Here is a 27,173-nt window from a genome sequence, read left to right as displayed (position 1 = left end):
TTCCTGTTATACACTTCGCTAAAACTGACAAAACCTAGTTCACACACGCTTACTTTCAGGCGGACCCAGGTAGCTATACCCCCTTTCTCTGATCCCGCCCATATCCACCCAAATTCTCTCCACCACCACACCCGTCGTCAATCCCCAGATCGTCACAGTATGCCTCCCGGCCTCCCAGTCGTCCTTGGTTACCTCCATTGTCACATTTCTAATCTCATTACTAACCACTTCCATCCAATCTTTAGGTACGGACCCAACTTCTCCAGAATTTCGATCTGAACCGCTTTCTCCAAGGCCTTTTATTGGCACGGGATGGATTTCTCTGGGTGGAAGATCATCTAACTGAAGTCCAAAAGCTAGTTCTTCACCGATGAGGAAATTCAGAGTTGGGCCAACTTGGACAGTTATCTCCACTTTGCCATTTCCGTCCACGCTATCGCCATGTGTCCAAAAATCATACTCGAGCTTGGGACCTTTACCTAGGGTGAAGTTTTGGGTAGTGACAGGGAACATTTCCAGACCAGAAAGGGTACGCCCATAGCCTTCGAGTTCCTCAAAGGCGTATCCTTCTTCCGACGTATTTCGCGTATAGTGGACAGCTTCGATAACGACATACCCATCGCCCTGGACGTGGCCGCGGAATGAGGATGGCGGCGAAGGAGGTATGATGATGGGGACACTGACGGTGACGTTGGTTCTATCGGCAGCACTAAACTCAATATGCCCTTCTTTCTCCACCCGTTCGCCCTTTGTACTAGCTGGGACCTTGTCCCAATCCACCGATACCCAAATCCTCTCATCCCCCGAACCATCCCACACAGTCTTCCCCTTCCTCGGCTCCACTGTCAACCAATCCACATCCACCTCCATCTTCCAACTCACGTTCTTTGGTCCTCCAGCACCAATATCGATCCATCGACTCTGTTCGCCCCATGGATCCATGGGTAAAAGTGTCGGGTCCGGGCATTTGTAACCCCTCTCACAATTTCTGACGTTATCTCCCGGCCAAGCGCCAAGGGAATTCTCGACAGTGAGGCGGACGTAGCCAATTTGGCCGGGTAAGTCCCGCTCTTTAAGCGGGATACCAGGTCGGGAGGGCTGGAAGGGATTGACAAGATGGATGGGCGGAAGGGAATCTCGGATGGGCTCGAGGTTGGTGTAGTAGTTGATGTGGGTTTGGTCCCACATGCTGAAGAACGCGTCAGTCCTGAAAAAGTTGGGCCAACGGGGAAAGGTGAAAAAAAGGATTACACTTACTGGTCCCATTTACGGTTCAGCAAGGAATGGAAGGTCTCAGTGATGTTGGCATCCTGGTAGAATGCTTCAATCGCCTCGTGTGCAAATACGTTGGCAGCCGTCTTCGCCTGGAAAGCATAAAGTTCTGATCGGGCAACTAATCACAATCACAAATCAGACTTTTCCGAATAAACACCGTTTTCGGACGTGAAAGATGACCGACCTGCAATGTGTAGTTTGTTCAAGTTCTCTTGAGCCGCGCAAAGCATGTACACGAGCTGGAAGAATGCTGGCTGGGTTTCTTTGGGTAACTGGTCGTATACCTTACCAGCACGAGTAGTGAGATCTTGCCATTCAGTAAGCACTCGCTCAGCCCTTATGGTGTACCGCCTTGTAAGTATACCGCCTCGCTTAAAATATTCGGTTTTAAGATGGACTTACTCGCGATAGTTGGAGAGTGACCACGATTTGCTGTTAACCAGCTCCGCTTTATTCCTTGACGCGTAAAGCTACATTTATTAACCAGCTGTCTCTTATGGAAACACTAACTGTGGACTCACAGAGTACTTCCCCATAATATCCCCTACTTCTTCTTTCCATTCATCTCCAAATTCTCTCCCCGCCCACTCTCTCAACCACCTCTTCCAGCTGTTCCTTTCCCACCTATCAAAGTCCCATGCGAGATCTAAGAACCATTCTGTAGGCATTTCGAGAGGTTTCAAGGTTCCGATATTAAGAATCCAGATTTGAGTGGTGTTGAAAGAGCGGGCAATGTTCATTTGGTCCCAGGCTATTTTAAAGTAAATATAACGGCCCCAAAGGGAGAAAAAGGGCTATTTACTTTTGGCAGGATTGACGGTATTTATCCATTTGTAATCTCTGGGAAAACCGACGTCTAGAAATCAGGGGTCAGACCTTGTTAATGTCGTCTTATGCAAGGCAATAGGCAGAAAACCTCACAGTCAACGTGGTAATAGATCCCAGCACCAGCTTTATGGCCCTGACGTTCTGGAGGGAGGACGGACATGATGTTGCCGTAATTGTCGTCGGCAAAGAGAACGGTGACTAGAAAACATTGTGAGTTATCGAGGTATTTTGGACAGGATGGAGGCAGCAGAAACATACCATCGTCTGGAACTTCGAGCTTCACAGTAACTAAGTCAGCAATTCCAAAATGGGTACTGGACGATGGTAAGGACACACTCCGTTTTTGTAATATCCAGCAACCTCCTTGTACATGCACCACATCTGGCTCACACCGCTTCCCTCCAGATCGTCCGTATCATAAACCTCTTTCAAGATATCCTGCTGGACCTTAGTGATGTCTGGTCGAAATCAGCTCAAGGCTGGGGGGGAATTATATATCATAATGGGAAGACTTACTCTGGACCAACTCATTGCTAGCATCAGTCAGAGGCTCATCTCCATCTCCTCTCATCCCCATCGTGAAAAGAGTTTCGACGCCCTTAGCTCTCTCAGCCCCGTACCGCCAAAAATCTTTTAGGACATCTTTATTTGTCCAGTCCCAAGGACCTTTACCAAACACATCCCATTCAGGCTTATTACGGGACATGGGTTCATGATGTGAAGTTCCCATAACGATGCCCATCTTGTTGGCAAGGATTTGGTTCGGACCTGGAATAGCAGGCCGGGGGAGACCGTTGGTAATGTCGAGACCATCGACAGAGAACTTGGAAGCCCACACTAATTTCTTTGTTAGTTGGTCATCATAACAAAAATACGAGTTCAAACTCACTAGCAGGCCAAAAATAGTTTGCCTTCAATCTTAGCATCATTTCGAACCAAAGCTCATACATCTCTACCTGGAACGCTGGCTCCCAAAGGTCCCTATTCCACTTCTCAGCTGCCCAGCCCCAAAGAGCGGGGTGTTCATCGTTGATGAAAAGACCTCTGTACTTGACAGTGGGCTCGCCATGAGAGAGTGACATATTCTTGAGGATGGCGATGGTAGAGTGATGGGGGATGGGAACGTCAGACCAGAAGTAGAAGGGGGAGATACCCATTTGTTCTGAGAGAGTGTAGAGCGCATAAATCGTACCTCGTCGATCGGAACCAGTGATGACAAGTCCCTCCTCTAAACCCCCGAGTGGGGAGGCTTCCCAGCTAATATCAAAGCTTTCCCACTTCCCCTTCAAATGATCTCTTTTAGAGTCGGTCTTGAGACCGCGGATAATTTCACTCTCCACGCTACCAACAATAACAGCTCGATGAACATCGTCTGGCAAAGTATCGTTGTAGAGATCAGGTCGCTGACCGGTGACCTTGTAGATATCTTCTGCGAATGTTTGAGCAGCAACATGGATGGACTGGTCGTCTTCAGATGATAGTAGAAGAGATGAAGCAAAGTGGTGATGGTTTGAAGCTAGAACGAAGTAATCATCACCCGCGCCATTGACGGAGGAAGCTTGATTCAGTCGATCATCTGTCGCGATAAAAGTTGTCTGTTCTTGGTGTTTGGCGTGATCTGAAGGACCTAGCCAAATATAATCCTCTCCAGACAGTTGTGATAGATTTGGAAAGGCCACAATCTTGTCATCGCCTAGTGCATGGACGAGGCCGAACAACGGGATCGAAACCAGCGTTACATAGAGCGCGGTCTTGGCCGATAACATCTTAATGGTCAGCGGGCCGTTGTGCTTGCTTGAAGTCTAGAATACAGGATCAGCACCATGTTCGGCCCTTATTTATATATATATCATAGGAGAACCTTGCATATGGCCAACATGACAGACGGAGAGTAGATCGCCCGATAATCTTAGTAATTGTCCTGTGACTGTTGGCTTCCGGTCGCCGGTCGCCGGTGGAGGTGGAGGTGTCTTCTCTTGAGTCAAGCATACTTACGTAAACACGAATGCTGAGCTAGCTCTAACCTCTAAGCCCTTTTTATTAAAATATCTGTCCGGTATGAGAACGAGCGAGATGTACGCAGGGAACAGCGAGAGATGTTACGTAGATGAACCCGAATGTACGGCTGAAAACAGCCTTATTGACCCTTCAAACCATTGCAGAACGCTACGGCGGATGTCAAGCACAAGTAATCTTAGGACTGTTGTTGCATGGGCCTCTCATTGATAATGAGTGACCGACTATGGGGGCGTACGATTCGAACACCGAACGACCGACGTAGTATTCGGCAGAAGGCATTGATGAGTGAGTCGTGGCATGCCATCATCTCTCGTTATACGACTACTCCTTCGATAGTGGTCCCGATCTGTGTCTGTGACATGCAACAGCTCATATCTTTATTACATATATAGTCCAACAATGGGCAAAAGCAGTAACCCAAACGGACGGAGACTGAAAGTTCTCCCATTCCTGAATGATTGCTTAAAGAAGTCCCTTTCAAACATCCATATGACTTCACTCGGCCCGCTGTTGAACGCCATGCTGACAGATTCGATAATGAGGCGGCCGTGCGGTAGTCGGATGCAGCATACTTCTCCATACTCCGCTAGGCCTCGGAGGCTTTATCCGTCCGACGTTACAGCAGATAGGGGCAAAGATGATTTTTCGCTGCGTAAGCCTCCTCCAGATCTTGTGTTGAATTGTTTATTCATTTTCGAAATCCTCTATGTGAGATAAGCATTGTTTATCAGGCGTGTACGGGGGTCAGACTTGTGTATACAATCAAAACATCGTACCACGTGTCTCAAACCCAAAAGCGGATGCCAGGGTCCTACAGTTACGATCATTATAAGACATTCATTCCGACTAATCTACATGAAAAATCGTTCCAGTGATGAAAGAGCTCTGTAAAATATTATCACTGTACTATGCTAGAGCAAATCCAGATAAACGCCTACAGCGAATTTGAGATAGTAATAACACAAGATGAGTATATGAGATACACTGATGAACCGGAAAAAAAAAGAAAAGAATATGCTTATTGTTGCGTCACACTCCTCACAGCCCCCCTCACTCCTCCAACCACACTCCTTACGCCACCGACGACAATCCTTCCACTCTGCCTCACCGCTATCCGTCCAAAACTGAGAAGGTCAAATATGCGAGGCGTGGGGGTGAACTTGGCCAAACTCTGGGAGAGTGGTGACATGGGTTGGTTATCGAGCCCTGAAAGACGGAGGGTGTTGATCTTGGGATTGAGAGGTCTAGATGAAGAGGCAGAGGATGAAGTAGGCAGTTCCGAAAGCTCGAATGACGAAGTGGAGCGGGGAGTGGGTGATGGGGAAGCTGGTGATCGGCGTTTAAGGATGACAGGTAAGAGAGTCAAACCCGAAAGGAAGACAAGTTTGGTGATCAACACCGGGTCTCTCAACAGACTCGTCAAACTCTCCCCAGTCATCTCCCCCGGTGCTGCAGAGATAGCCGAGTTGGGCACCTTGAGCCTCGACAAGATATTCCCGACACTAGCAGTGACATAACTCCAACTCGCACTTCCCGCTGCGGTCGTGAGCCAAAATACTTTCCAGTCAACGCCTACTACACCACACGCAACGTTCATACCACTCCAAGGGACAAAGCCCATCGCACGCATGACCAGCAGCCTTCGCCAGATGGTAGATGCTTCAGTAGGACCGCCAATAGCTTGTGCAGAAGGGTCGGAAGATGCTTGAATAGGGGTGATCGTTTCATTGAGTGTTGGTTCAACAGAGTCTGGAGCGGGGATAGACTCGGGAGCGAGAGCGGCCCGAACGAGGGCAAGAGGTTTAGGGAAGAGGACGGCGATAAGAGGGGCGAGCGGGCGGGAGAGGAGGTAAGCACCAAGAGAGCCGGACGCGGTGATGATCGTCAAAAGACCAAGGGCCGGCATGGGTTCCAAGAGAGATCCAACCAGAATGTTCTGAAAATGGGTAAGCAACAAATCTTCACTCGACTTCGCAAGGTGAAAACTCACCAAGACGACAGCTCCAGGGACACTCCAGGCATGCTTCCAGCATCCAACAAAGGTCAATACTCCAACTGTATGCCACCATCCATAACTGCTGGAAGCCATGTAACCTCGAATCTCAGCCGACAGCAGTTGGACATCGGTAGTCGATTGAGGAATGTGCTTCAGCGTGGTGCTGTCGCGACTGTCAGCCAAAGGTCCTTATGGATCGATTAAGACAGCACACTCACATGGGCATCCCCTGGATCAGCCAAATCACAATTCCAAGCGTCACCACAAAAGTCAATGCCAATACTCCAACAATCCAGCCCAAATCTCTCAGCACTTCGCTCAATTTGCCATTCCCACCCCCACTTCCCATGACCTTGCTCCAAACAGCAGACAACAATCCATTCCCGTTATCACCTTCCAATCCGGATCGTCTACGAAACGCCCTGCGTAGTTTGCCACGTTTTGGTTCGTCTCGAGACAGCGATTGTGTGGAGAGTGTCGGGGTGGGGAGAGAGTCTGATGGCAAGGCAGAGGCAAAGGACGAGAATTCGGATTGTTCGGGAGGGGTAGGTGGTAAAGTAAAGTAGCTAACGCTGCTTTCCTCCGTTTCGTCTTCGGAACCGTTCAGACCTTTTTCGGAATCAACATCGGAAGGTTCATGTCGAGCATATGAATGATGTGAAAAGGAAGAAGGTCGAACATAATTGTACAGTTGCACAATGCCTGATTCGGTGTAGTTGTAAGCCGACGACAGGAAACCGGAAGATCTTTCATGTGAGGCCCCTTCGACATGTGAACTAGGACTAGCAGGTCCAGGGGACCATGGACGAGGTGGAGGGGGTTGTTGGGTAAATGAACTGGGTGGCATCGAAGGGCGAATAGGGTTGGAAGTGTAAGTGGAGTGCTCAGTCAGGCCTTGGGTCTGAGGAACGACCACACTGGTAGACGTTGACCTCGCTCTCACTTCAGATCTTTGCTGCTGCTGCAACAGTTGGGATTGCTGAGGCTCTTCCTTTGACATCAATTTGCCTCGCAACCCTTCGTCCTCTTCGTCTTCGTCACCTCGAGTAGCACGCTTAAACAAACTCGGCGTCGATGTTCGCCTCTTAAGCATATTCTTTTTATCCGCCTCGGGACTGTCCATAACACCATTGCCGGTGTTGGAATTTGGCGTATTGACAAAAGAGATTTGATTGTGCGTTTGAGGCGTGTAGTATTTCGAAGGAGTGACAACTACACTCGGCCGAACAGATGACACCGATTTGGAAGCTCGGCGGCCGTGTGTTGACGGAAGAAGAGTACCCGGCGGAGGACGATATGAATATTGGCCATACTCTCCCCGGACATCTTCTGCAGAATTTTCGCGTGACATGACGGGCGGAAGAGGGGGGGTGTAGATGTTGGTCATGGTCGATGTCCTCGACCTGAGCTTTTTTGGCCGAGGGAAGGTGGAAGAGGAGGGGGAAGTGGCGGCCAAGGAGCTTGTCGATTGCTCGGGCGTTCTAGGTGCAGTGAGGCTGTAGATGTAGACCGATATCGATGAACATGTATGAATTGACAGTTGACAAATAAAATATAATTCGGGCAAGTGTAAGATGCGTATTATCAAAAGCGGATAAAGGAGTGCCGATAAAGGGAAGCGGATGTCGTAAAACCAGTGTAATAGTGTATTACGGGGCATGGGCGCAGGGGAAGGAAAACGTGGAGTCAAAGGAGATCAGCATTTCCCATGCATGCAGATCACACACGACAAAGAGACAAATGTACTCACCCTTCACCTACGGGCGACGTAGATGGCTTCCAACCATTTGAAGCGGAAGGCATTGCGAGCAGGATACTATATAGGATCTATATACGATGAATCTAATGTTGTACTGTGAAGGTCGGCGGCTGCGTATGCCGAGGTGACACGTATATCGCGAGCAAGGGTGAAGCCGGACGGAGGGCAGTCGCCGTTCAGTTAAGAGTTGATGCTAATTGTGCACTCTCTGACAAGCCTACACGGTGAAGATGGACAAGAGGCTGTTCGTGTGTTGTATGGGCAAAGCCAGGAGCAAATTGGTGGAGAACAAGAAGCCATCCCCATAAAAGCGGCCGACGAATGGGCGGCTGCTGCATATGAAAAAGCTGCCATCGGCCACGGGCACGGGGAAACGAGCAAACGAGATGTTGAACCACACAACGGCCAAAAAATTCCCGAACAGGAGATTTCATGACAAACAGTTTCATTGCGGCCGCCGCTGCCGACGCTCTGACAGCATGACGTGTACCTTGCTTGCGGTTTCTTTTGTTGTTGTTGCTTCTAAGGAGGAGAGGGGAGCTGCAAATTCAGAGCATAGGTTTGGCATGCATCGTTACGCGACACGTCTAAGAACGATGCCTCCTCAACATTATTTTAGACGCAATACAGAGAAGACATCTAGAGGACTTTGTAAAGAAAGTAAGACAGTAGTATATAGGTGCATTCAGGTCAAAGCGGATGCCAAGGCGCGGCGAGGGTGTAGAGAGCGGACAGAACCCTTGCACAACCGATGACTTGTTGAAGTAGATGACAGAATTTTTGATAACCCCTCATGATCAAGTCTTTATAGACTGTATGCGCCGCCTATCGCATTATTTATTTCGAACTTAACGCTCCAAACGAAGTATATAATACATGAGGTCTCTTTGTCAAGTTTATTTAGCGGTATACCGTAAACACAGCGTCATAGCCTCGTTGTTCCTCCCCAAAATAAAAGAGCCGCTGCACTGCTGTTTGTCATGTGTTTCGTTTGTGCTAAATACACCGCTTGTCATTTTTTCTATTGCGCTAACAACACCCCTCATCCGTTTATCTTCGTTGCGGATATCTGGCGCCTCCGATCTTCAATCAATTATTGGATAGTAGTCATATTCATAGCTATGAACGCCACATACAATATGATTCATTCCGCCCCGCTAAGCAAAAGTGCTTACAACTATGCAATTTCTAGTACAAATAATGTCACTATACTTTCTTCAAAAATAATTACCGGTAAAGATGCTAAAGAGACCGAGAAATAAAGAAACACCGTGCGTTCAATATATGGTTCAGTAAACGAAAGAAAATGCGATGTACAAGCCCTTGTTTGATGCTGAGATGTATACAACTGATGATTGGTATGCGCTGTGCGAAAAAACCTGAAACCTGGTATCGAAGATGGCTGGGTATAGCTCAAGAAGAAAGAGATCAAAACATTGCCCTACTGGAAGTAGAACAGTCCCTTGGGGTTCCTATCCACCTTTCCTGGAATCTCATACGTCTTCACGCCCTTGGCCTGGTCCCAGTTGAACCCGATCCTCCTTGGCACGCTCTGCGAGCTGGGCACTGGGACGATTTTGTCGTCCGAAACTTTTAAGCCGCCGATATCAGGGAAAGCTGCGGATGTAGCAGCACGAAGGGGCATATGACGCGAAGACGGGGTGTGAGAACCGTAGGCGGTGGAATTGGATGTTGATAATTGGGCAGAGGAGCGAGGGATAAGAACACCTTGGGGATGATACCTATCGGGTGGCAAAGAACACGCCGGTCCTTGACTTCTTTTCACCGTAGTCTGCCTCTCGACACCTGCCGGCACAACATACGTGATCTTCCAGTTACTCCCTTCCCTCTCCAAGTTCTGCCTCGGGGTGTTCTCAGACGGACCGGAAGAGATGTCTCGCCTGCGTCGAGGCACAGCAACAGGAGTAGAGTCGGTACACGCATTGGCACCGGCACCGGACCGACGGTGTATTCTCTCGTTGTGCGCCTGCACTTCCACCTTTCCAAAGCTATCCCATGTCGGCTCGCTCTTCCTGGCCTTGATAGTCCCTCCCACAGGGCGTGTGATACTGGAGGTGCTATCTGTTCTCGAGGCGGCCATCGGAGGAGAAACGGATGAGGGCACAACAGTACCATCAGGATAAACAAAGCCGCGTTGAGTATAGCTGCTAGGAGTGTTGTTAGAGCTTCGAACTGAAAAAGCTGAAGCATAAGAATGCAAGAGACCGAGAGTGTGCGAAGGAGCAGAACCGAGATCGACAGGAAGAGCGGTGGAGCGGTAAGAGGATGATGAGCCGACAAGTGATGTGTGGCTCATGTTAGATCGTGGGATAGGTCGAACAGGAATTGGAGCAGAGCGCTCAGCACTGCCAGAAGGACGTCGTTCCTTGTTTGATACACAACCATGCAAGGGAGTCATCGCCCTCAACTTTCCTCCACCACTTGATGATTGTCCCAGTTCAGCCTCTTGATGCCACAAGCTCGTCAAGCTCTCAGTGCTAGGAGCAGGACGACGTACAGCGGGCTGCATCGAGCTTCGCCTCTGCCTCTCAATCTCGTTCCACGTCCGATCAGAATCCTCTTTGGAGAATCGAAAGTAATCCATGATCTTGGGAGCAGATGACGAAGTGTTGTGGTCACGTGTCAAACCGGCAGAGTTCGAAGTTGATGATTCGGTATCACTACCAGAGACAAACAATGGCGATGGGGGAGCATTGGGGCTTTTACCTTGGTCGGTGACGGGAACATTTTCGTCAGGAGAGAAGAAAGTGTTAGAGAAGTCAAAGGACATGGTGCGCGCGAGGTCCTTGTAAACCTCTGTTGACCTGCCAGCATCCGTCTCCATACATTCTCGGCTGCAGTAGATCGCGGATTTGAAAGGTGGACTGCTGGATAATGGAGGGGATTTCTTGGATTGAGGAGATTCTGATGGAGAGACAACGCCTTCGTTGGTCTCTGTTCGAGTGAGACATTGGCCTTTCGCAGCGTTGGTAACGGCTGTACGCGCAGCGGAATTCGGATTCCGCTTGAGCGGTGGACGAATCACTTTGCCATTAGCATTTCGCGTAGTTGTTGTCCCATCGGGGTTCTTGACCTGCCATCGAGGTTAGTTATACGCCTCTTGTTGTTAACTCAAGACACCCACCCTGATAGTTCCACCAGCCATCTTCTTCTTGGACTTCTTCTCACCCTCCTTCCCCTTCTCGCTAGCCTCTATTTGCACTATCCGCTTGTCACACACTATACAATACACCTCAAAAGGCGCTTCTTCTGCTTGAGCGCTCAAGTGTGTCGCCCTCGCCGGAGGATGGGCGATAAGAAATGGGTCTAAGACAGACATGACGTGCGGCCGTATACTGGATGTGGATATGTATCTGTTTTTCACAGTCAGCATTGTGCTTTGCAGTGATATATATCATCGGGGGATGGTGGCAATAATAGACAACATAAAGGAGAAATATTGTGTGTCGAATGAGGCTTGCGGCAATGACGCCGATCTGATGAACCCATATTTGTCCTAGAACGCGAGCCTGGAATTTGATGGCGTTCGAAACGCTGTCGATCCGTGTGAAAAAAAGAAGAAAAAAAAAAGCCGGAACCATCCCCCACTCATCGAAGTAGTATGCACTCACATGAATATAAGACACCTGTAACGGTTCGAAACACGTTACGCGCCGATACTAAACTGACAAGGTTGCTGAGTCGAATCTTGTCTAGAGTGAAAAAGCTACCGACAAATCCGCGTATGCTGATTGTCGCTGTCGCGTAATAAGCGGATCGATAGAATATAGGTAATGTCGCGACCTTAAATGGGAATCAAAAGAGTAGGCGAGATACTCGATTACTAGGCCAAGAACCTACAAAGGAATGTGGCCAAGACGCCTAAGGATCGGTTTCGAGGAGTGTATAAAGATGTCGTGCTCTATGAACAGAGATGGGCGGAGCGACCGGTCCGCGACGGGTAACGGAACGAAAAAAAAAAAAAAGGATATGGAGAGGAGTATTTGGTGGTGAGGAGACGCTTTTTCAAGCTTCCTTTCTCTATCTGTGGGGTCTTCCTCCCACAGTAGTGTGTAGATGTAGAAGAGAAGAAAGAGATCAAGAAGAAAAGAGCAAAACTTCTCCTTGAGACCTTGTCGAGACAACCGATGAAGACGGTTTTTCCGGTCGACCTCGTGCGCGAAGAGAGAATTATTCCGCAGTAAATGGTACCTTGAAGTGAAGCTTGGCGGATGCCGCCCGTCTGGCCTGGCCACAGAGCGGGGTCCCTCAAAAGGTGACTTGGGTGTTGTTTTCGACGAACGGATAGGTCAAGATGTGATGAAGGAAAAGGGATTAAAAGAATAAACATACATCTCCTATGTATCCTCTCGTATTCTTTCTCAGAGTCAACCCCCAACCGATATTCCGTTGCCGCTTCAACCGTTACAAACCGCTGCAGATCTTTTGCGGAGTCGTTCCACTAGTCATGTTCACGCCTTTTTCCGGATTTCGGCTGTTGGGCCGAGAACCGACGACTCCTCCAGCCTTTTTTTCCGGACTTCTGGAGTGAATATCGAAACCAACATGCACAAAATGCAACCCAAGGAGATGCATGAGGGTCGTTCGATCGCCATGACAATGCATATTTGCAACATATGCAAACAGCATTTTGTTCTTTCTTGCAGAAGCATCATACTAGCATTATGGGCCTATCTATAAGGCATTCAAAGTAAGACCGTTGTTGTTGCAATAATAGTTGCTCGGAGAACCAGGAGAAGAACCACTAGACTAAAAGCCGACGAGTAATCAGTGACTGGGAGTTCCCGAGGATCTTTGCTATCTCTTCTTACACGCTCGCGTTAGGCTCAGATCATGCTTGCTAGTTACCTAGCTTACAGCAGCGTGTTCGGTATGTATTCCACAAACGTTCACACATCTCAGTTGTTCTTATTTAATTCGGCATCTGTTCTGCTTCAGATCACCTGCGTCGGTGGTTTTGTCCAACTAAGAGTGTTTTTCACACTCCTCGTTCTCAGCAACGCTCGGGATACGATGGACCGCTGGATGCTCATATCCCCAGACCACGAAACCAAAGCCTGAGGAGGACTGAGGCTTTGAGTGTGGTAGCTTATTAGCTCCGTCAATTCCGGTTTAAACACCTTCCTTCGACGGGCCGTTCCTCTTGGAACTAATACTGATTTTCCCCCTCCCTCTCGTTCTTGCGGAGATGGCTCGTGGCGAGTGGCGAATGCGGATTTGCACCACTCGATCAGCCACAGCATTATCAACCTGAGGGTCTGGAACCTGCGCAGCTAAGGCAAGAATTACGACTTCCAGATCCGGGGATATTATGCGGGGCAACGTCGGCAATGGAGCGGACGGTCATGACCGCCGATCGCACAAGTTTTCGGGATTGTTCGGCGGTTATGATTGCAGTTCGGGACAAAACGCACCGAAGCTGGCTGGTCATCCTTCCTAATCTTCAACCGGACCGGTGGAACTTCTATCTTCTTGACAAGTATATGATTGAGGCCCTTGAGGCCGTTGAGGTAGGCTCGACACAAGCCTCTCGACGGACATTGGCTCGTCGGAGACGAGCCAATAAGTTCCGAGGAGGGGTAAGTTCCGAGGAGGGACTTGTGTCGACGAGCCAATGTCCGTCGAGGGGCTTGTGTCGAGCCTACCGTTGAGGGGGATCCCATCATCGCCATATTATGTAATACTCGTTCTGGACAAGCAAAAAAAAGCCGTCATTCGGTGCAGAGTGACAACGCAACTACTTTCTTCTGGCACTGCTGCCCTTATCTAACATGATCTGAAGCTCATCTCCCCGCTCGGCCAGCAGATTTCATGCAGAAAGGAACAGCAAGTAGTATTTTCGCTGGATTACTTCAAACCAAGATAAGCTATGAACGCAGCGTGACATATTCAGCTCTATTTCGAAGTAAGCTCGAAACTCGGCTCGTCTGTCACTTGCTATAACTCTAGGGCCTCGAAAATGTGATCAAGGCTGTCTTTTTTGTTTTGTCGTGGCAATGTCATTGTATTCAGCACACGGAATTGACCCTTAATGTTAGCTATCTGGGTCGAGTTCAATGCATACCATGTCCAATATCTCCAACTCGCCCTAGGCAAGCAGGAAAATGAGCAGCCTTCGACCCTGTTCCCAACAATGATCGCAGAAAAGATTAGAGCAAGGTAATGATGCTAGGCTGCTTTAGCGAGCCAAAGCCAACAACGAGAATCCGAAGTGACTATTATTACAAAACGAGTCGAAAGTCTCAGATAAAATTAGATATCGTCAGATCAGAAAACAAAGCCAGGCTATGGCCCGAAGCAGTCCAGGAGGAGCGTATCCGCGTGGTTTTTGGGTCATCAGTCTGCCATGCAAGCATGCTTGTTAAGATGAGACTACTACCCCATGAAGGTGGATATTATCATCACAACCTCATAACCGGGAATAACGACCGCCTATCCAGGTACGTAACTTCAGAATATAACAGACGCCTGGATAGCTATCCATCATCATGTAGCACTCATTTACGGTCCTGGTGATGAATGATCTGCGATCCCATGCTTGGGTTTATGCTCCAAGAGAGAAAATCAAGCAAGGTTGGGAACAGAATGCGAGAGAGGAAACGGGAGTAAAGGCAACCAAAGAACCGAGGGCATTGACTCCACAAGAGAAAGGAGAAGCGCCAGGTCTAAACCTGAATATCATCAGCCGACAGAAAACAGCATGGATGCTAATCGTTTGATCCTCTATCTATCGTAATCTTTGGCCGGAGCGGTTCGTTCACTTTCAGAATATTATGATCTGTCTTAGGTCTTGTAGAAATATCTAAATGTTGATCGTCATGTTGTTATGAAATTATCAAACATCAAACATCAGAAAACAGATGATTATAACTGTTGTGGATACTGACTTCAGACGTATGCCGGCGTGAGCATATTTTTTATCCGTCCACTAACGACCGCTGGGATTGCCGCCTTTTCCGTTCTTATCTTCTCTCATCCATGTTGATCTGCCATAGACTGCAGCACACACAGGCTACAGATCACAGGATAACCCTCATCATACCTCTTCGCTGCCGTGACTCAATGTCGCACAAATACTAAGTAGCGTACCGAACAGCGAGGTCTCCGAGTCTTCTGGGGAATTCGGAGTGTTTTGGACAGGCACGCTTATCTTCCACATCATTGGATTTAAACCATCGGTGCTCATTTTCATCATCACTCGACTCATCCTTTTACATCTTCCTCTTGTACACATATATTTCGTAGATATAGCGTCTAAAATGGCCGACTCAATCGCATCCGCGTCAAATTCTGGGGCCGAATCTATCGCCATCGCTGCTCGACGAGCTTTTGAGGCCTCTCAGCTCGTGAATCCTTCTGAACGAGATGTCGCTTTAAAAGCCATCAGAGAAACTCTCCAAGCATCCAAGGATGAAATTATTGCTGCCAACAAGAAAGACATGGAGGTCAGTGTCCTCTTGCCATTTCGTCATTGATCCTGAAATCAGGAATAGGCTGCTGAGGCCCTCGCTGCTACTGGCAAACTCTCATCTTCCCTTGTTTCCCGTCTTGACCTGGGACGCCCTGGAAAATTCGAAGCTATGCTTCAAGGTATCACCGATGTTGCTGCTCTTCCTGCCCCCACTGGTATCGTTACTTTTGCCAAGGAAATCGGTCCCGAACTGGAGCTCCATCGAGTGACTTGTCCCGTCGGCGTGTTGCTCGTCATTTTTGAGGCTAGGCCCGAAGTTGTTGTGAACATCGCTGCTTTGGCCATCAAAAGCGGTAAGTAGTAGTGACCTTTAGACTAAAAGTTGGAAGTGTTAAGACTTTCGTGGCAGGTAACGCCGCTATATTGAAGGGTGGCAAAGAATCCATCAACACCGCTACCCTTCTCTCCTCCCTCATCTCTCAAGCTCTCGCCAAGACATCCATCCCCCCAGCCTTCGTCCAGTCCGTGTCAACTCGATCAGAGATTTCGTCATTGCTCGCTCAGGACAAATATATTGACCTTGTTATGCCCCGAGGTGGTAATGAGCTCGTCAGGAGTATACAAAACAACACTAGGATTCCTGTGATGGGTCACGCCGATGGTATTTGTGCGGTGTACCTTGATGAGAGCGCAGTCCAAGAGAAGGCCGTCAGGATTGCCGTGGAATCCAAGGTATGCAAGCTTTCCCTATCAAACGCACATCAGCTCATATAAAACTTACACAGATCGACTACATGGCGGCCTGCAACGCCGCCGAAACTCTTCTAATCCATTCCTCTCTCCTCACCACTGTTTGGCCTGCCGTCGCATCTGCCCTCATGTCCAACTCTGTCTGCCTTCGGTGCGACGCTGCGACCCTCTCCGCTTTGCGAGACGCCAATGTCCCCAAAACCAGCGAGTTTGTCACAGCCTCCTCCCCCGCCGACTACAGCACTGAGTTCCTCGGCCCTACCATTGCCGTCAAGGCTGTCGAGTCTGTGCAAGAAGCCATTCAGCACATCAACTCTCATTCTTCCCACCACACCGATTCTATCGTCACCGAGGACGAGGCTTCCATGTCTGCTTGGTGCCGAGGGCTGGACAGTGCCAATTGCTTTGTCAATGCTTCTACACGATTTGCAGATGGTACTAGATATGGTCTGGGTACCGAAGTCGGGATCTCTACAGGCAAAACACACGCTCGAGGTCCTGTGGGTCTGGATGGGCTGATCATCTACAAGTACATGATGAGAAGTAGGAAGCAGGATGGGAGTGTGATTGCCGACCACGAGAAGGGTGGCAAAGGGTACACGCATAAGGATTTGGTCAAGGGCGAGCCTCCTTTCTAAGGAAGGAGAAAAGCATAGGTTGTATAGGGTTGCATAAAGATACAATATTTGGTTACGTTACTTTGCATATCGGTCGCTGCGAGCACATCAGTATCAGCAAACAAACTCGATAACAAAAGATCAGACTGACCTCTTCAGAGCGGCTCTGCGGTCTAACATCGCTTCAGCATATCGCCCTTCCTTTTTCGCCTTTTTTACATCCCGCCTGTCTTTGTCAGAAAGCTTGACCCTTCCTGCACCCCATGTCTGAGCTTCCCGACTGGTCAAAACATCAGCCAACATTTCAAACAAAATGATTGGAAAAGCGACTCACTTCCTTCTCATCTCGTCGTCTTCAATTGACGCCGCAGAAGGTCCACTATCCACCATCCTTTTCTTCCCTTTCACATCTTCTCCTTGCCTTGCCTTGTACACAAACTCTCTTTGACACTTAATTCTCAAACCTTCAAACTCGCCAACATCGTCAGCATCAGCTCGCAACTCGGCTTTACCAGCAACGGTGGTTGCCGAAAAGTATTTGGAGTTGTGTTGTATTTGAAGGGCGAAAGTGGGAAAAACGGAGGAGGAGGAGGAACGTGAAGTGATGGGGATAAAAGCTTCAAGAGGTCCTCGAGAAGGGGTGGTAGCTGTTAGAGAGCCTGATGGACTCGCGGTGAGGAATGTCCCTCTATAGCCACCGTTCAATGACTTTTACATAACAAATGCGACTGGACATGGACTTACGTACTTGTCCGCAAGCTCACTACATCTTCACTTCCAGATAATCTTGAGATAACCCAAACATGGTTCACATCCGTCGGCTCAATTGTTAAAAGGATCTCAGATTCGCTGAGGTCATTGGCGCCTTCGGGGGCCTGGGGAATGTCGATAGGCGCGGCATATACTTTCTGTCTCGTCGCATCCCACTACAAATTCGTTAATATAAGGTATTTCCAGCAAGCGAACAGACTTACAGCAAGGCAGGTGAGCGGTTCGGTAGGAAGTAGAATGTAAGCTGGGCCGTTGATCTCCATAGGGTTCGATGGGAACATCCATCCTAGCAGACACAAGTCAGTAAAAATTCACTTTGACACAGCGTCTACCGTTCACATACCTCTTGGGTCAGCAGCGGCCAAAGCTTCAAGTTCATCTCCATCGCCTCCGCCTCCACCTGACGAGTGGTGATGAGATCTCTTCTTCTTCTTTGGCTTATCACCCTTGAACTTGAGCTTCTTTGAAATGGCGCCTGGAGCTGACATTTTCGTCGGGGTTTATCCTGCTGTTGAACGTTTGGACGCGTCGTGAATCCGACTAGATGGCTGTCAGGAAATCAAATCGAACTAAAGAAGGACCTGAGAAGCTTCTCAACGAACTAGCAACAAAGAACGAAGGATCAAAAGCCATGACGTCTGTTTCGGTTACGTAAAGAGAGCTGTGGACCTCAGCCGACGGATTGTCGCCTACGTACATAACTATCGGACGAGTACTTCAATCGCCAACAAACAATCTGGCTCATCTTATACCATCCAAGCATGATCACTCCCCTATGATGGCGTCTCGATTCTCGTAGATCTAGTAGGTATAAAAGATGCTTCACGAGTGCGAGCCGTGCCGATTGACGGTCGCGGTGATTCCCTGGTAAATGGGAAGAGACCTGTGCGCACTTCATTCACCGTCCATTCCTCTATGCTCTCTGCTACCTGGCGAAGCGGTATGCGCCTATGCTTTGGCACAAGTCCCGAGCGCTACGATCTGAGATATCAGATGGTCGATATAGATGTTCTCCATGGCCGTGAGTTTATGCATTTCTGTGAATCAGCACACCGACAGTCCCAGCAGCACCTCACGCATCATGTCGCCGTCATCTACCAGTCACCCAAGTTGCTTTTTCCTCATGCCTGCGTGTCTTCGTCCACACCTCTTGTAGTCGACCAAAGAAGACGGGCGTGACTTGACTGGGGCTTGATGGCCTCCGCGATTACCTAGAGATGAACCTTACACCTTTGATCACCGCGTAAGGCTCAATCCGCGAACCATAACCATCATACCGAAAGGTGTCGCATAGAACGTAGACTAGGCATCAACTCCTTTATGATGGAGATGATGGGCGACTATGTCGTTCGATACCTCTTGATCACTAGGAAAGCGCTACTCCATATCAAGTTCATCATCGTATGTTCCATCGCCCTATCCTATGTCTTCTATCTTACGAACTGTTTAATGATGAAATTTGCTTGCAGACCGTTGCGACAGCAATCATGATTGTCTGCACATGTTACTAGGTCAACATTCCACCACGACCTCTCGTTACGCAGCGGATTATCCTTACATCTATCGCCGTCGTGGCACAGCTGACGAAAGACGAAAGAGCTCCCCATCAGGCGAATCCGAAGATGTGTCTAAGTCCCCCTTTTACCAAGGATCTGTCGTGCCCCACCGATGACCTTGAATCTGGAATACTCTTTCCGGCCCTTTCGCTAAATCATACTTTCGAGCAAGGACGTAGTGCAATTAAATGTGGATAAAAACACCAGCGATCTCGATCATGAGAAGTTTCTTCCTTGGCTGTGTCACTCCATCTTCCTTTAGGACGTTAGGTTATATAATGATCAAAAGCTTGCGGTGATGTTTGTGGGCTACATAAAAACTTATCGGTGAACACGAGTCTGTGAAAAAAAGAAGATGGTGAGAATTGGAACAAAAACGACTATTTAGGGTTCCTCGTCATTTTCAGATACTAGCAGCGACTCAGAAGAAAAAGTACCGTACTGGAAGTGGGTTGATTTATATGACGGCGTTGCCGAGATAAGGAAAATCGGCTAATTTCTTAATTTATTTAGTGCGTTTTGTGTCGTCCTTCTCCGATGGCGGTAAATGCCGCGCAGTCGGATTTGTGCGATGAAAGATATGAGACTACACCATCTCATAAAGCAGGAGGTTCACAGCGTCGCCATTCCAGTTCCCTTCAGATCCTTCAGCATTGTATATCCTCCTCAAACATGCCTAAAGGTCCCATCTATCTACCAGTCACCTCAAACGATGTACCCTCCTCTGAGGGTGTATCCAAGCGCCGTTGGCCGCTGATTGTCCTCGGTCTTTTGGCTGCTTCTTCTATTATCACATCCTGGCCTTTATCCGTGTCCCAGCTTATCACCTACAAAGGGGATTACTCTGCGTATAATGGAAGCTTGAGAGACGGACTCTGTGCCCAGGCAGAACCTATCATGCCCGCCGGCTACGACACGAGCAAGATTTGGGAGGACAAGGATATCATTATCAAGAGGCTTCAGGAAGCTGTGAGTGTCACTCGAAACATGAGCGCAGAATCTCAGATAGACTGACAGTTATACTCTTACAAAGGTTCGAATCCCTACCGAGGTCTTCGACGAGATGGGCCCCGTCGATGAAGATCCTAGATGGGAAATCTTCACTGAATTCCATGCTTGTAAGTGACTTACGCAATCTTATCCCCTAGTCACTGACTGGTTTTAGTCCTCAAAAAGACGTTCCCTCTCATGTAAGGATGGAGAAAGCATACATCATACCTGGATGCTGATATCAGTGCGCAGTTATGAGGTGGCCGAGGTGACCGAGACTGATTGGGCATTGGTCTACGAGATCCAAGGCTCCAACCCATCTCTCAAACCTCTTTTCCTTACTGCTCATCAGGGTATGTCTTCCATGATTGATCCTGCCAATGTACTAACTTTTACCTGCAGATGTCGTCCCCGTCTTGCCCTCTACTAGAAGCCAATGGACCCATGATCCTTACGGCGGCGAATACGATGGCACAGTCATTCACGGTCGAGGTGCTTCGGACACTAAGAGCAGTCTGATTGGTAAGCACATCGGGCTTTGAATGAGCTCTTGTTTATCATTGTCAATGTTAGCTGTGATGTCTGCCATCGAACATCTCCTTAAGACCACTGACTTCAAACCCAAGAGGACCATCATTCTGGGCTTTGGCAGCGATGAGGAACGCGGTGGCCAAGTCGGCGCACCTGCTATCGCTCGGTACCTCCTGGACAAGTACGGACGGAACTCTATGGCTCTGTGTGTTATTCTCCTCCAGCGATGCAGAAAATCAGCTCATCTATCAATAGCCTCATTGATGAGGGATCAGGTATGATCAACACTTGGGGCCAGCAATTCGCTACCCCGGCTGTCGCTGAGAAAGGCCACTACGACCTGGGTATCACCGTCTCCACCCTGGGTGGACACTCTTCCGTACCTCCTCCTCACACAGCCATCGGTCTCATCTCCTTGCTTATTGCGGAGCTCGAGCGCAACCCTCACGAAGCTACTATTGCCGAGTCTTCTCCTGTTTACGAGTTTATGACTTGCGCAGCTGCCTATGCCAAAGACATGCCAAAAAGATTAAAAAGTATGATTATCAAGGCTGAGGATGGAGATCCAAAGGCTTGGAAGAGCTTGCCTGAAGAAATCATCAGCGTTGGGATGGGTGGAGCACCTGCCGGTCCTGGTCAGGGTGATCCGATCAAGAGTATGTTGACTACTACCCAAGCTGTGGATATAATCCAGGGTGGGCTGAAGGTAAATGCTTTGGTACGTATCAGACTATGCTTTCCAAATATTGATCCCCGTCTGACTAACCTATGTTAGCCCGAAGCTGTGACTGCCATCGTCAACCACCGAATCAACAGTCTTTCCAACCACTTCGAGCTCCAAGGCCGAACCCTGAACCTCCTCAAACCTGTGTGTGAAGACTACAACCTTACCCTCATCGGTTTTGAGGGCGAGACCGTCTTTGAGGGCTCCCCCACTTCCAAAGTCATTCTCGACGAAGCATTTGGCTATTACACCGACCCCTCCCCCCATAGCCCTGTGAGCATCGAAGACCCGGCTTGGAGGGTGATGGCGGGGACAGCGAGGGGTATGTGGGCGAGTAGAAAGGAGGTCAGTGAGGATGGGAAGATTGTAGAGCTTGAAGCTGGCGATGATTTGATTATGGCTCCGTTTATGAGCACTGGTGTAAGAACCTCGAATCCTCCTATGTCTGTGAAAATCACGCTAACAGTGAACCCGTTATTGTGTAACAGAACACTGACACAAGGCGTTACTGGGACCTCACCCCAAACATCTATCGATTCCGATACACCCCCATGGCGGGTTCTGCTGGAGCGCATACCATCAACGAATACTCAAACGCTGATGATCTTGTCGAGTTTGCGAGATTCTACCAAGCGATGATACTGAACTTGGATACTGCTGAAGATGTGGCGTAAGGTACCCATTTTAACTGATGAAAGGGTGCGCATTTTTTTATCGTGTTGTTGTGCTTTGGGGACTGTTTTCGGAAGATGTTGGAGAAGTGAAGATGTCAAATACGCTCTAGAGTTTGTAAATGAATAGAACCAATAAATTATTATGTTCGTGATTAATGGGGAGAATAATCATCGTGAAATATTGTTGGGATACTTGGAAACTTGGACCAAGCTAGGGCATTACCACACCAAACGGTTGGTTTGGTCAACAGCAAGTCGTCACACCATGGATACTGCAAAATTTTCTCTCATTGAAACTCGATTGCAAGCAAAGAACATTTCTGTCCAACATTTACCTCTCTTGTCTTGCCGTAGATGACGGTGCCCGGTCTTCACAATCATCTCGTATGGGAATATGATATGAATATGCCCGAGGTTAAAACCCTTACTAGGATTTGCGAGTGACGCTTTTGTTCTTTCAATTAATACAGCCACTCACCGAACATTCTCCCAATTCTAGATGCAATATGGAAGCGCACCAGACGTGGAAGATTACAAGGGCAAGATCCAGAAGAAAGCTACTGGATTCGTTCCTTTTCTTCTTGACCACTCAATATGGGGGATATTATGTGTGGTGAATGGTGTGCCTGAGGACTCGTATATGAGCATCTAACAGATGATGCACAATCTATCCTGCAATAATTACTCGAATCGATTGGTCCAATGAAATGGAGGACTGGTAAGGACGGAGCTGGAGTGTTATTACCACCGTAACAACGTTTCAGTTGTCGTGTGTAATGTAGCCTTTTAACTGTGGCAAGGCTGATGTGACTGGTGTTGGGCCAACCTCATTGAATCAAACTAGGTGATTGCATTTGTCTCCGTAATCGATGGCATCGAGCGTATTTATCGATCATAACTTGAAGGCCCGAACGGCGTGACGGAGTTTGATGGATGCCGCACCGGAAGCCGAGGAAGGAAGTAAAACTGAGGAACTGGCCGATGTTGTCCCGATCTATGTCAGTTCATGGTTCGTAAATAAGGATAATCAGTCCTTGAAATGGCAGAGATTGATTTGCGCCCAATGACAGCTGCGGCAGGAGGCTGAAGTGGTTGGCCATTTACAGGTGTGATCGACCGAGAGTTGCTTGCAAACTCAGGCGATACGGTTCCACATCAGAATGGGCTACTAATTTACCTACTAGGCCAGCCTTCCCCCAGATTAATACTTCCACCATTGTCTTCCAGAAAAGCTGTGGCGGTACCCCCAGGTAATAGTACTAGGGTAACATCCATTTCCGTCTCAGGATATCCAGATATTCCCAAAGATGAGTCGTTCGAGATAATACAGGTTGCTTAAATGCAGTTGGAGCCCGTTGTTGAGGGCAAGCAGCATTATTGAGGATAGAAGGTCCTTGAGCGCAAATATTCTGTACATATATGGTTGATCAAAGGTGAACATGAGGAGGGATTGTGTTTGTCTGCTTTATGATAGTTATAATGGTTCCAGCTATACATGGAAAGAAAGGACGAAATTGCCCGTTCTAAAGGATATTTCCGGGGAAAATGTTGACAATTGCCACCGCAATCGCCTCCAGCAGCAGGAATCAAGCAACGTCACAAGCACTTCCACACTTCGACCGACATATTCCGTTTCCCTTGTCACATTTCTCATTTACGTATCTGCGGCTAGCCAAGCAAAATCTCGTAGTGAATAACACACACACACACGGCAGGTATGCTCCAATACCGCCTACTTGCGGCCATCGCTCTCAACACAGCCGTTTACGCATCTCCCGCCCCGAATCATTTCGTTCTGACTAGTCCAGAAGAGGTTCTTGATCGCAGTTACGATTCTTATCCTTACTTTTCGCACGGACAGAAAGAGATTGAGGCGATAACTATATATGATGGAACGGGCTATGTCCAAGAGTACTCCATCGAGCTGCCTCATGCGGCTGTCTGGACGGAACAGGGGTGGTTGAGTCGGTGGTTGGCTTTGGGCGGAGAGGGCGAAGTTGTTGTCCATGTAAGATTTTAGAACGTCTAAACGAACTGAACTGATTGTAACTTAACCTAATTGTAGCTGGATGACCCCAAGGGAGCAGAAAAAGCAGAAAACATTACCCTTCCCCACCGCCCAGCCGCTTTCCCATCCCATCCATCCATCTCGCTTCCGCTCTCTGGTCGTCTCCTCCCATTCTCTTCATTCCTCACTCCGTCCGCCTCCCATTCCCCTTCTGAGCTACTCGCATGTATCCCGTCCAGTATCATTCCTCGACCACCAACACGTCCTGGGAAATCGGAAGATGTGAAGATTGCACTGATCGAAAGGGGCACATGTGACTTCGCGACGAAAGCAATGGCGGCACAAGATAGGGGTGCGCATGCGGTCATTGTGGGTGATACAAAGGCGAGAGCTGGGGAGACGGACGCGGAGGGTAGGAAAAGGGAGGGATTGATCACAATGTTTTCGCCTCGTGGGTTGTGTATCTGCTCATGGCAGGTATGATTGCTGATTTTGTTAGTAGAGGAGACAGATAGTCTCTATATTCCGGCAGTATTTGTTTCTCGCGCGTCATATCTTGGGTTAAGAGACTTGCTTGCCAATCAGACAGGCTCAAAAAGCCCTGGTCAGGGGCTATACATTGACATTAGTGAAGGCTCCGATGAAGGAAAGTGAGTCATCATTTTGTTCCTGGTATCTATCAAGCTGATCGTTTCAAAGCGCTCTCTCAGGTCTACTTTCGTTTGCAATACTTATGCCCACATTGTTTTTATTGGCTATGATTGGTATCCACCGTCTCCGTGTTGTTCGGTATGTCCACTTTATTCCTGCTTTACGCAGTGCAGTATCTTACTGACGTTGTCTTTCAAGCCAACGTGAAGCAGATCGTGCCCCAGCAATGGTCGTCCTCAGTCTTCCCGAACGAGTCTGGACACCCGATATCGTCTGGGAGAAGGACGATGATTCGTCCGAAGGGCCTGGGAGTCCTAGTCCGGAAGGTGGGGAGAGAAGTCTGCTTACAGATGAACAAGAGGTACATGACTCTCAGAGGTCCATTTTAAACGATCCCACAGACGCCGATGCATCACAAACTCACCCTCCACCGCCTGTCGATCTTTCAATCATTTCCCCTCCACTTCTCCCGCCTTTAACCGAGACCAACCCATCCTTCTCCCCTATCCTCCCTGCCCATCCCCCGCTATCTTCTTCCACAGATAACGCCGGCCCAAGCCGGAATAGCAGAAAACACAAACGCCCGACAAGACGGTACTTTTCCAAAGATGAGTGTGCTATCTGTATGGACGCGTTTGAAAAAGGTGACATTGTCCGAATCTTGCCATGCGGACATGTCTTTCATAAAGAGGAATGTGACGAGTGGTTGATGAAATGGCGGAAGCTCGTGCGTTTCATTTATTTATCCTTCTTTTCTGTTTATGTTTACGAACAGCGGGAACAGCGAGAATTAAAAGCTAATATGGGGTGATAATAGTGTCCGACATGCCGAGCAGACGTAACGCTCCCTCAAGTCAAGATTAAAGGCTCCACCATGACACCCGTCATCGGTCCACCCATGGCCGTCGATGCTGATCGTACCGAGCAAACTCCATCTTCTTTCGATACCCTGGCCGCTTTCCCGAACCCAGACTTCAACTCAAATTTGGGGGGAGGAACCCTCGGCTCAGGTCCAGGCACATCTTCGTCTCCATCCAGACCATGGAGGTTGCCGGAAGTTTGGAGGGATGTGAGGGAAAGGCTAATTGGATGGGTCGGTCCTGGGTTCGGGCTAAGGAGGACGGGGGTGAGGCTTGGTGAGGGAGAGGAGGAGGGAGGGGCAGGGGCAGGGGAAGAAGAAGAGGAGAGGGAAAGGATGGTCGCTGGAGAAGAGTCCGTTTGAGCGTCTTTCCTAGGCCATCGCCATTGCTCGGACTCACCGGTACACCACCTCATTCATGACTTTTCTTCCATTGCCTCGAAGTCCGGCCAACGCAGCCATACTCCCCTCGAGGCTAGACTGTACAACCTTACGTTCTCCACACCTGTCTATTTGTAATCGTCCCTCGGATATACCTTTGCTCTTGCTTACACTTGTTTAACCTATTCATCCATATTTAACGTTAACGCCATCATACGTTTCCGTCTCATGATGTCGATGTTTCTTTACCTCTTTCGGGTAATGTTTATATTGATTCCATGATGCCCTTGTTAGTCTCTAATGTCCTTTATTTGTTTGTTGTGTCAAGTGTAAATATGTCTTCTTTTCTATGTCTGTAGAAGCAGGATACGATTTGTAGGTTGTACGTACGAATTTTATGAGATTATGCATGATCAGTTCATTATTCATCTTCTACTCTGCTTCCTCTGTCCTTCCGTCGTTTCATTGGTTATGCATATGTATTGACCTTGGTAACAACGATGGCTTGAGCAGAAACAAAAAAAAACCCGTTTGGAGAAGATGTCATGTATGTAGTAGCCGATCCGTGTTCGGATTTGTCGACATTCCCACGGTCATTTATTTCCATACATTGTCAACGCGTTCTGCGTGACCGACGGAACATCCACCGTCTTCGTTCGTCGGACCACAATTTAATCAAGTCTCAACCCAAGTCCCATCGATCACACGTTCATCTAGATAGGGATCTATAATATTGAGGTATTAAACGAACTGCCGCCCCTATAATCTGCAGCATTACATCCAAATCAGACAAGCAAGCCACAACATGTCAACCCTTTCAGACGACACTCTCCGTAAAATCCTCCTCCAAATCCAGACCCAAGTACGTTCCCTCTTCCTCCCCCTTTTCTTTCCTATCCCTTCAATGTGCATCTATTATTCCTGTGCTAACCATTCCATAACCATTAAAAATAAACAGGCGATAACTTCCCAAAAACAATTAGCCGTTGTCAAAGCCCAAATTACATCTAAAGAGAAGGAGCGTCGGATCTTGGCTCTACAAGTGAAAGAGCTCGGGAATGTTCCTGGGGACGGGGGGATGTACAAGGGCGTTGGAAAGATGTGGGTCTCAGTCTCCATCACACTCCTTTTACTTTTCGTTTCTCTTTCTTGATCATAATTCGATTATGATGAAGAGGCATTTGGGGGTAGGGGTATATCGTGGCCTGGGCAGGGTCTGGTCTGAGTGAGCGCCCGGAGGAGCATGACCGCTGACAACTAGAAACGAAAAAAACCAGGTTTATCGAACAACCGCGACAAGAGATTAACAAGGAGAATGTAGAGCAAGAGAAACAACTCGCAGAGGACGTTCA

At 48.5% G+C, this 27,173-nt stretch overlaps 7 protein-coding genes across 7 annotated transcripts; 3 read left to right on the top strand and 4 right to left on the bottom strand.

Annotated features, from left to right (window-relative positions):
• Window positions 1–39: 39 nt before the first annotated feature.
• On the bottom strand, window positions 40–3,869 carry CNBI0610 (hypothetical protein; the record flags this gene model as incomplete). The annotated part of the gene is made up of 11 exons (XM_768354.1): window positions 40–1,189; window positions 1,258–1,393; window positions 1,460–1,611; window positions 1,678–1,745; window positions 1,797–2,026; window positions 2,078–2,131; window positions 2,197–2,301; window positions 2,362–2,380; window positions 2,440–2,561; window positions 2,620–2,940; window positions 2,993–3,869. The coding sequence occupies 11 exons, from the start codon at window positions 3,867–3,869 to the stop codon at window positions 40–42; spliced, it is 3,234 nt and encodes a 1,077-aa protein (XP_773447.1).
• Window positions 3,870–5,140: 1,271 nt separating this feature from the next.
• On the bottom strand, window positions 5,141–7,921 carry CNBI0600 (hypothetical protein; the record flags this gene model as incomplete). Its single annotated transcript, XM_768353.1, has 4 exons — window positions 5,141–6,058; window positions 6,113–6,281; window positions 6,337–7,614; window positions 7,869–7,921. The coding sequence occupies 4 exons, from the start codon at window positions 7,919–7,921 to the stop codon at window positions 5,141–5,143; spliced, it is 2,418 nt and encodes an 805-aa protein (XP_773446.1).
• A 1,397-nt stretch (window positions 7,922–9,318) lies between these two features.
• Window positions 9,319–11,217, bottom strand: CNBI0590 (hypothetical protein; the record flags this gene model as incomplete). Its single annotated transcript, XM_768352.1, has 2 exons — window positions 9,319–10,971; window positions 11,023–11,217. The coding sequence occupies 2 exons, from the start codon at window positions 11,215–11,217 to the stop codon at window positions 9,319–9,321; spliced, it is 1,848 nt and encodes a 615-aa protein (XP_773445.1).
• Window positions 11,218–15,157: 3,940 nt separating this feature from the next.
• Window positions 15,158–16,697, top strand: CNBI0580 (hypothetical protein; the record flags this gene model as incomplete). The annotated part of the gene is made up of 4 exons (XM_768351.1): window positions 15,158–15,343; window positions 15,392–15,662; window positions 15,719–16,041; window positions 16,095–16,697. The coding sequence occupies 4 exons, from the start codon at window positions 15,158–15,160 to the stop codon at window positions 16,695–16,697; spliced, it is 1,383 nt and encodes a 460-aa protein (XP_773444.1).
• Window positions 16,698–16,754: 57 nt separating this feature from the next.
• CNBI0570 (hypothetical protein) lies at window positions 16,755–17,935 on the bottom strand (the record flags this gene model as incomplete). Its single annotated transcript, XM_768350.1, has 6 exons — window positions 16,755–16,773; window positions 16,828–16,956; window positions 17,011–17,364; window positions 17,421–17,602; window positions 17,651–17,733; window positions 17,791–17,935. The coding sequence occupies 6 exons, from the start codon at window positions 17,933–17,935 to the stop codon at window positions 16,755–16,757; spliced, it is 912 nt and encodes a 303-aa protein (XP_773443.1).
• Window positions 17,936–19,675: 1,740 nt separating this feature from the next.
• On the top strand, window positions 19,676–21,922 carry CNBI0560 (hypothetical protein; the record flags this gene model as incomplete). The annotated part of the gene is made up of 9 exons (XM_768349.1): window positions 19,676–19,972; window positions 20,037–20,121; window positions 20,169–20,193; window positions 20,246–20,346; window positions 20,396–20,515; window positions 20,567–20,729; window positions 20,780–21,242; window positions 21,300–21,668; window positions 21,737–21,922. 9 exons carry the CDS (start codon window positions 19,676–19,678, stop codon window positions 21,920–21,922), a joined length of 1,809 nt encoding a protein of 602 aa, XP_773442.1.
• A 1,717-nt stretch (window positions 21,923–23,639) lies between these two features.
• On the top strand, window positions 23,640–25,803 carry CNBI0550 (hypothetical protein; the record flags this gene model as incomplete). The annotated part of the gene is made up of 6 exons (XM_768348.1): window positions 23,640–23,930; window positions 23,988–24,381; window positions 24,433–24,580; window positions 24,630–24,719; window positions 24,780–25,308; window positions 25,399–25,803. The coding sequence occupies 6 exons, from the start codon at window positions 23,640–23,642 to the stop codon at window positions 25,801–25,803; spliced, it is 1,857 nt and encodes a 618-aa protein (XP_773441.1).
• Between the last annotated feature and the right edge of the window lie 1,370 nt (window positions 25,804–27,173).

This window comes from Cryptococcus neoformans, chromosome 9 (genome assembly GCF_000149385.1).
Source record: "Cryptococcus neoformans var. neoformans B-3501A chromosome 9, whole genome shotgun sequence".
NCBI classification, from domain to species: domain Eukaryota; kingdom Fungi; phylum Basidiomycota; class Tremellomycetes; order Tremellales; family Cryptococcaceae; genus Cryptococcus; species Cryptococcus deneoformans.
This window is presented reverse-complemented; position numbering and strand designations above follow the sequence as displayed.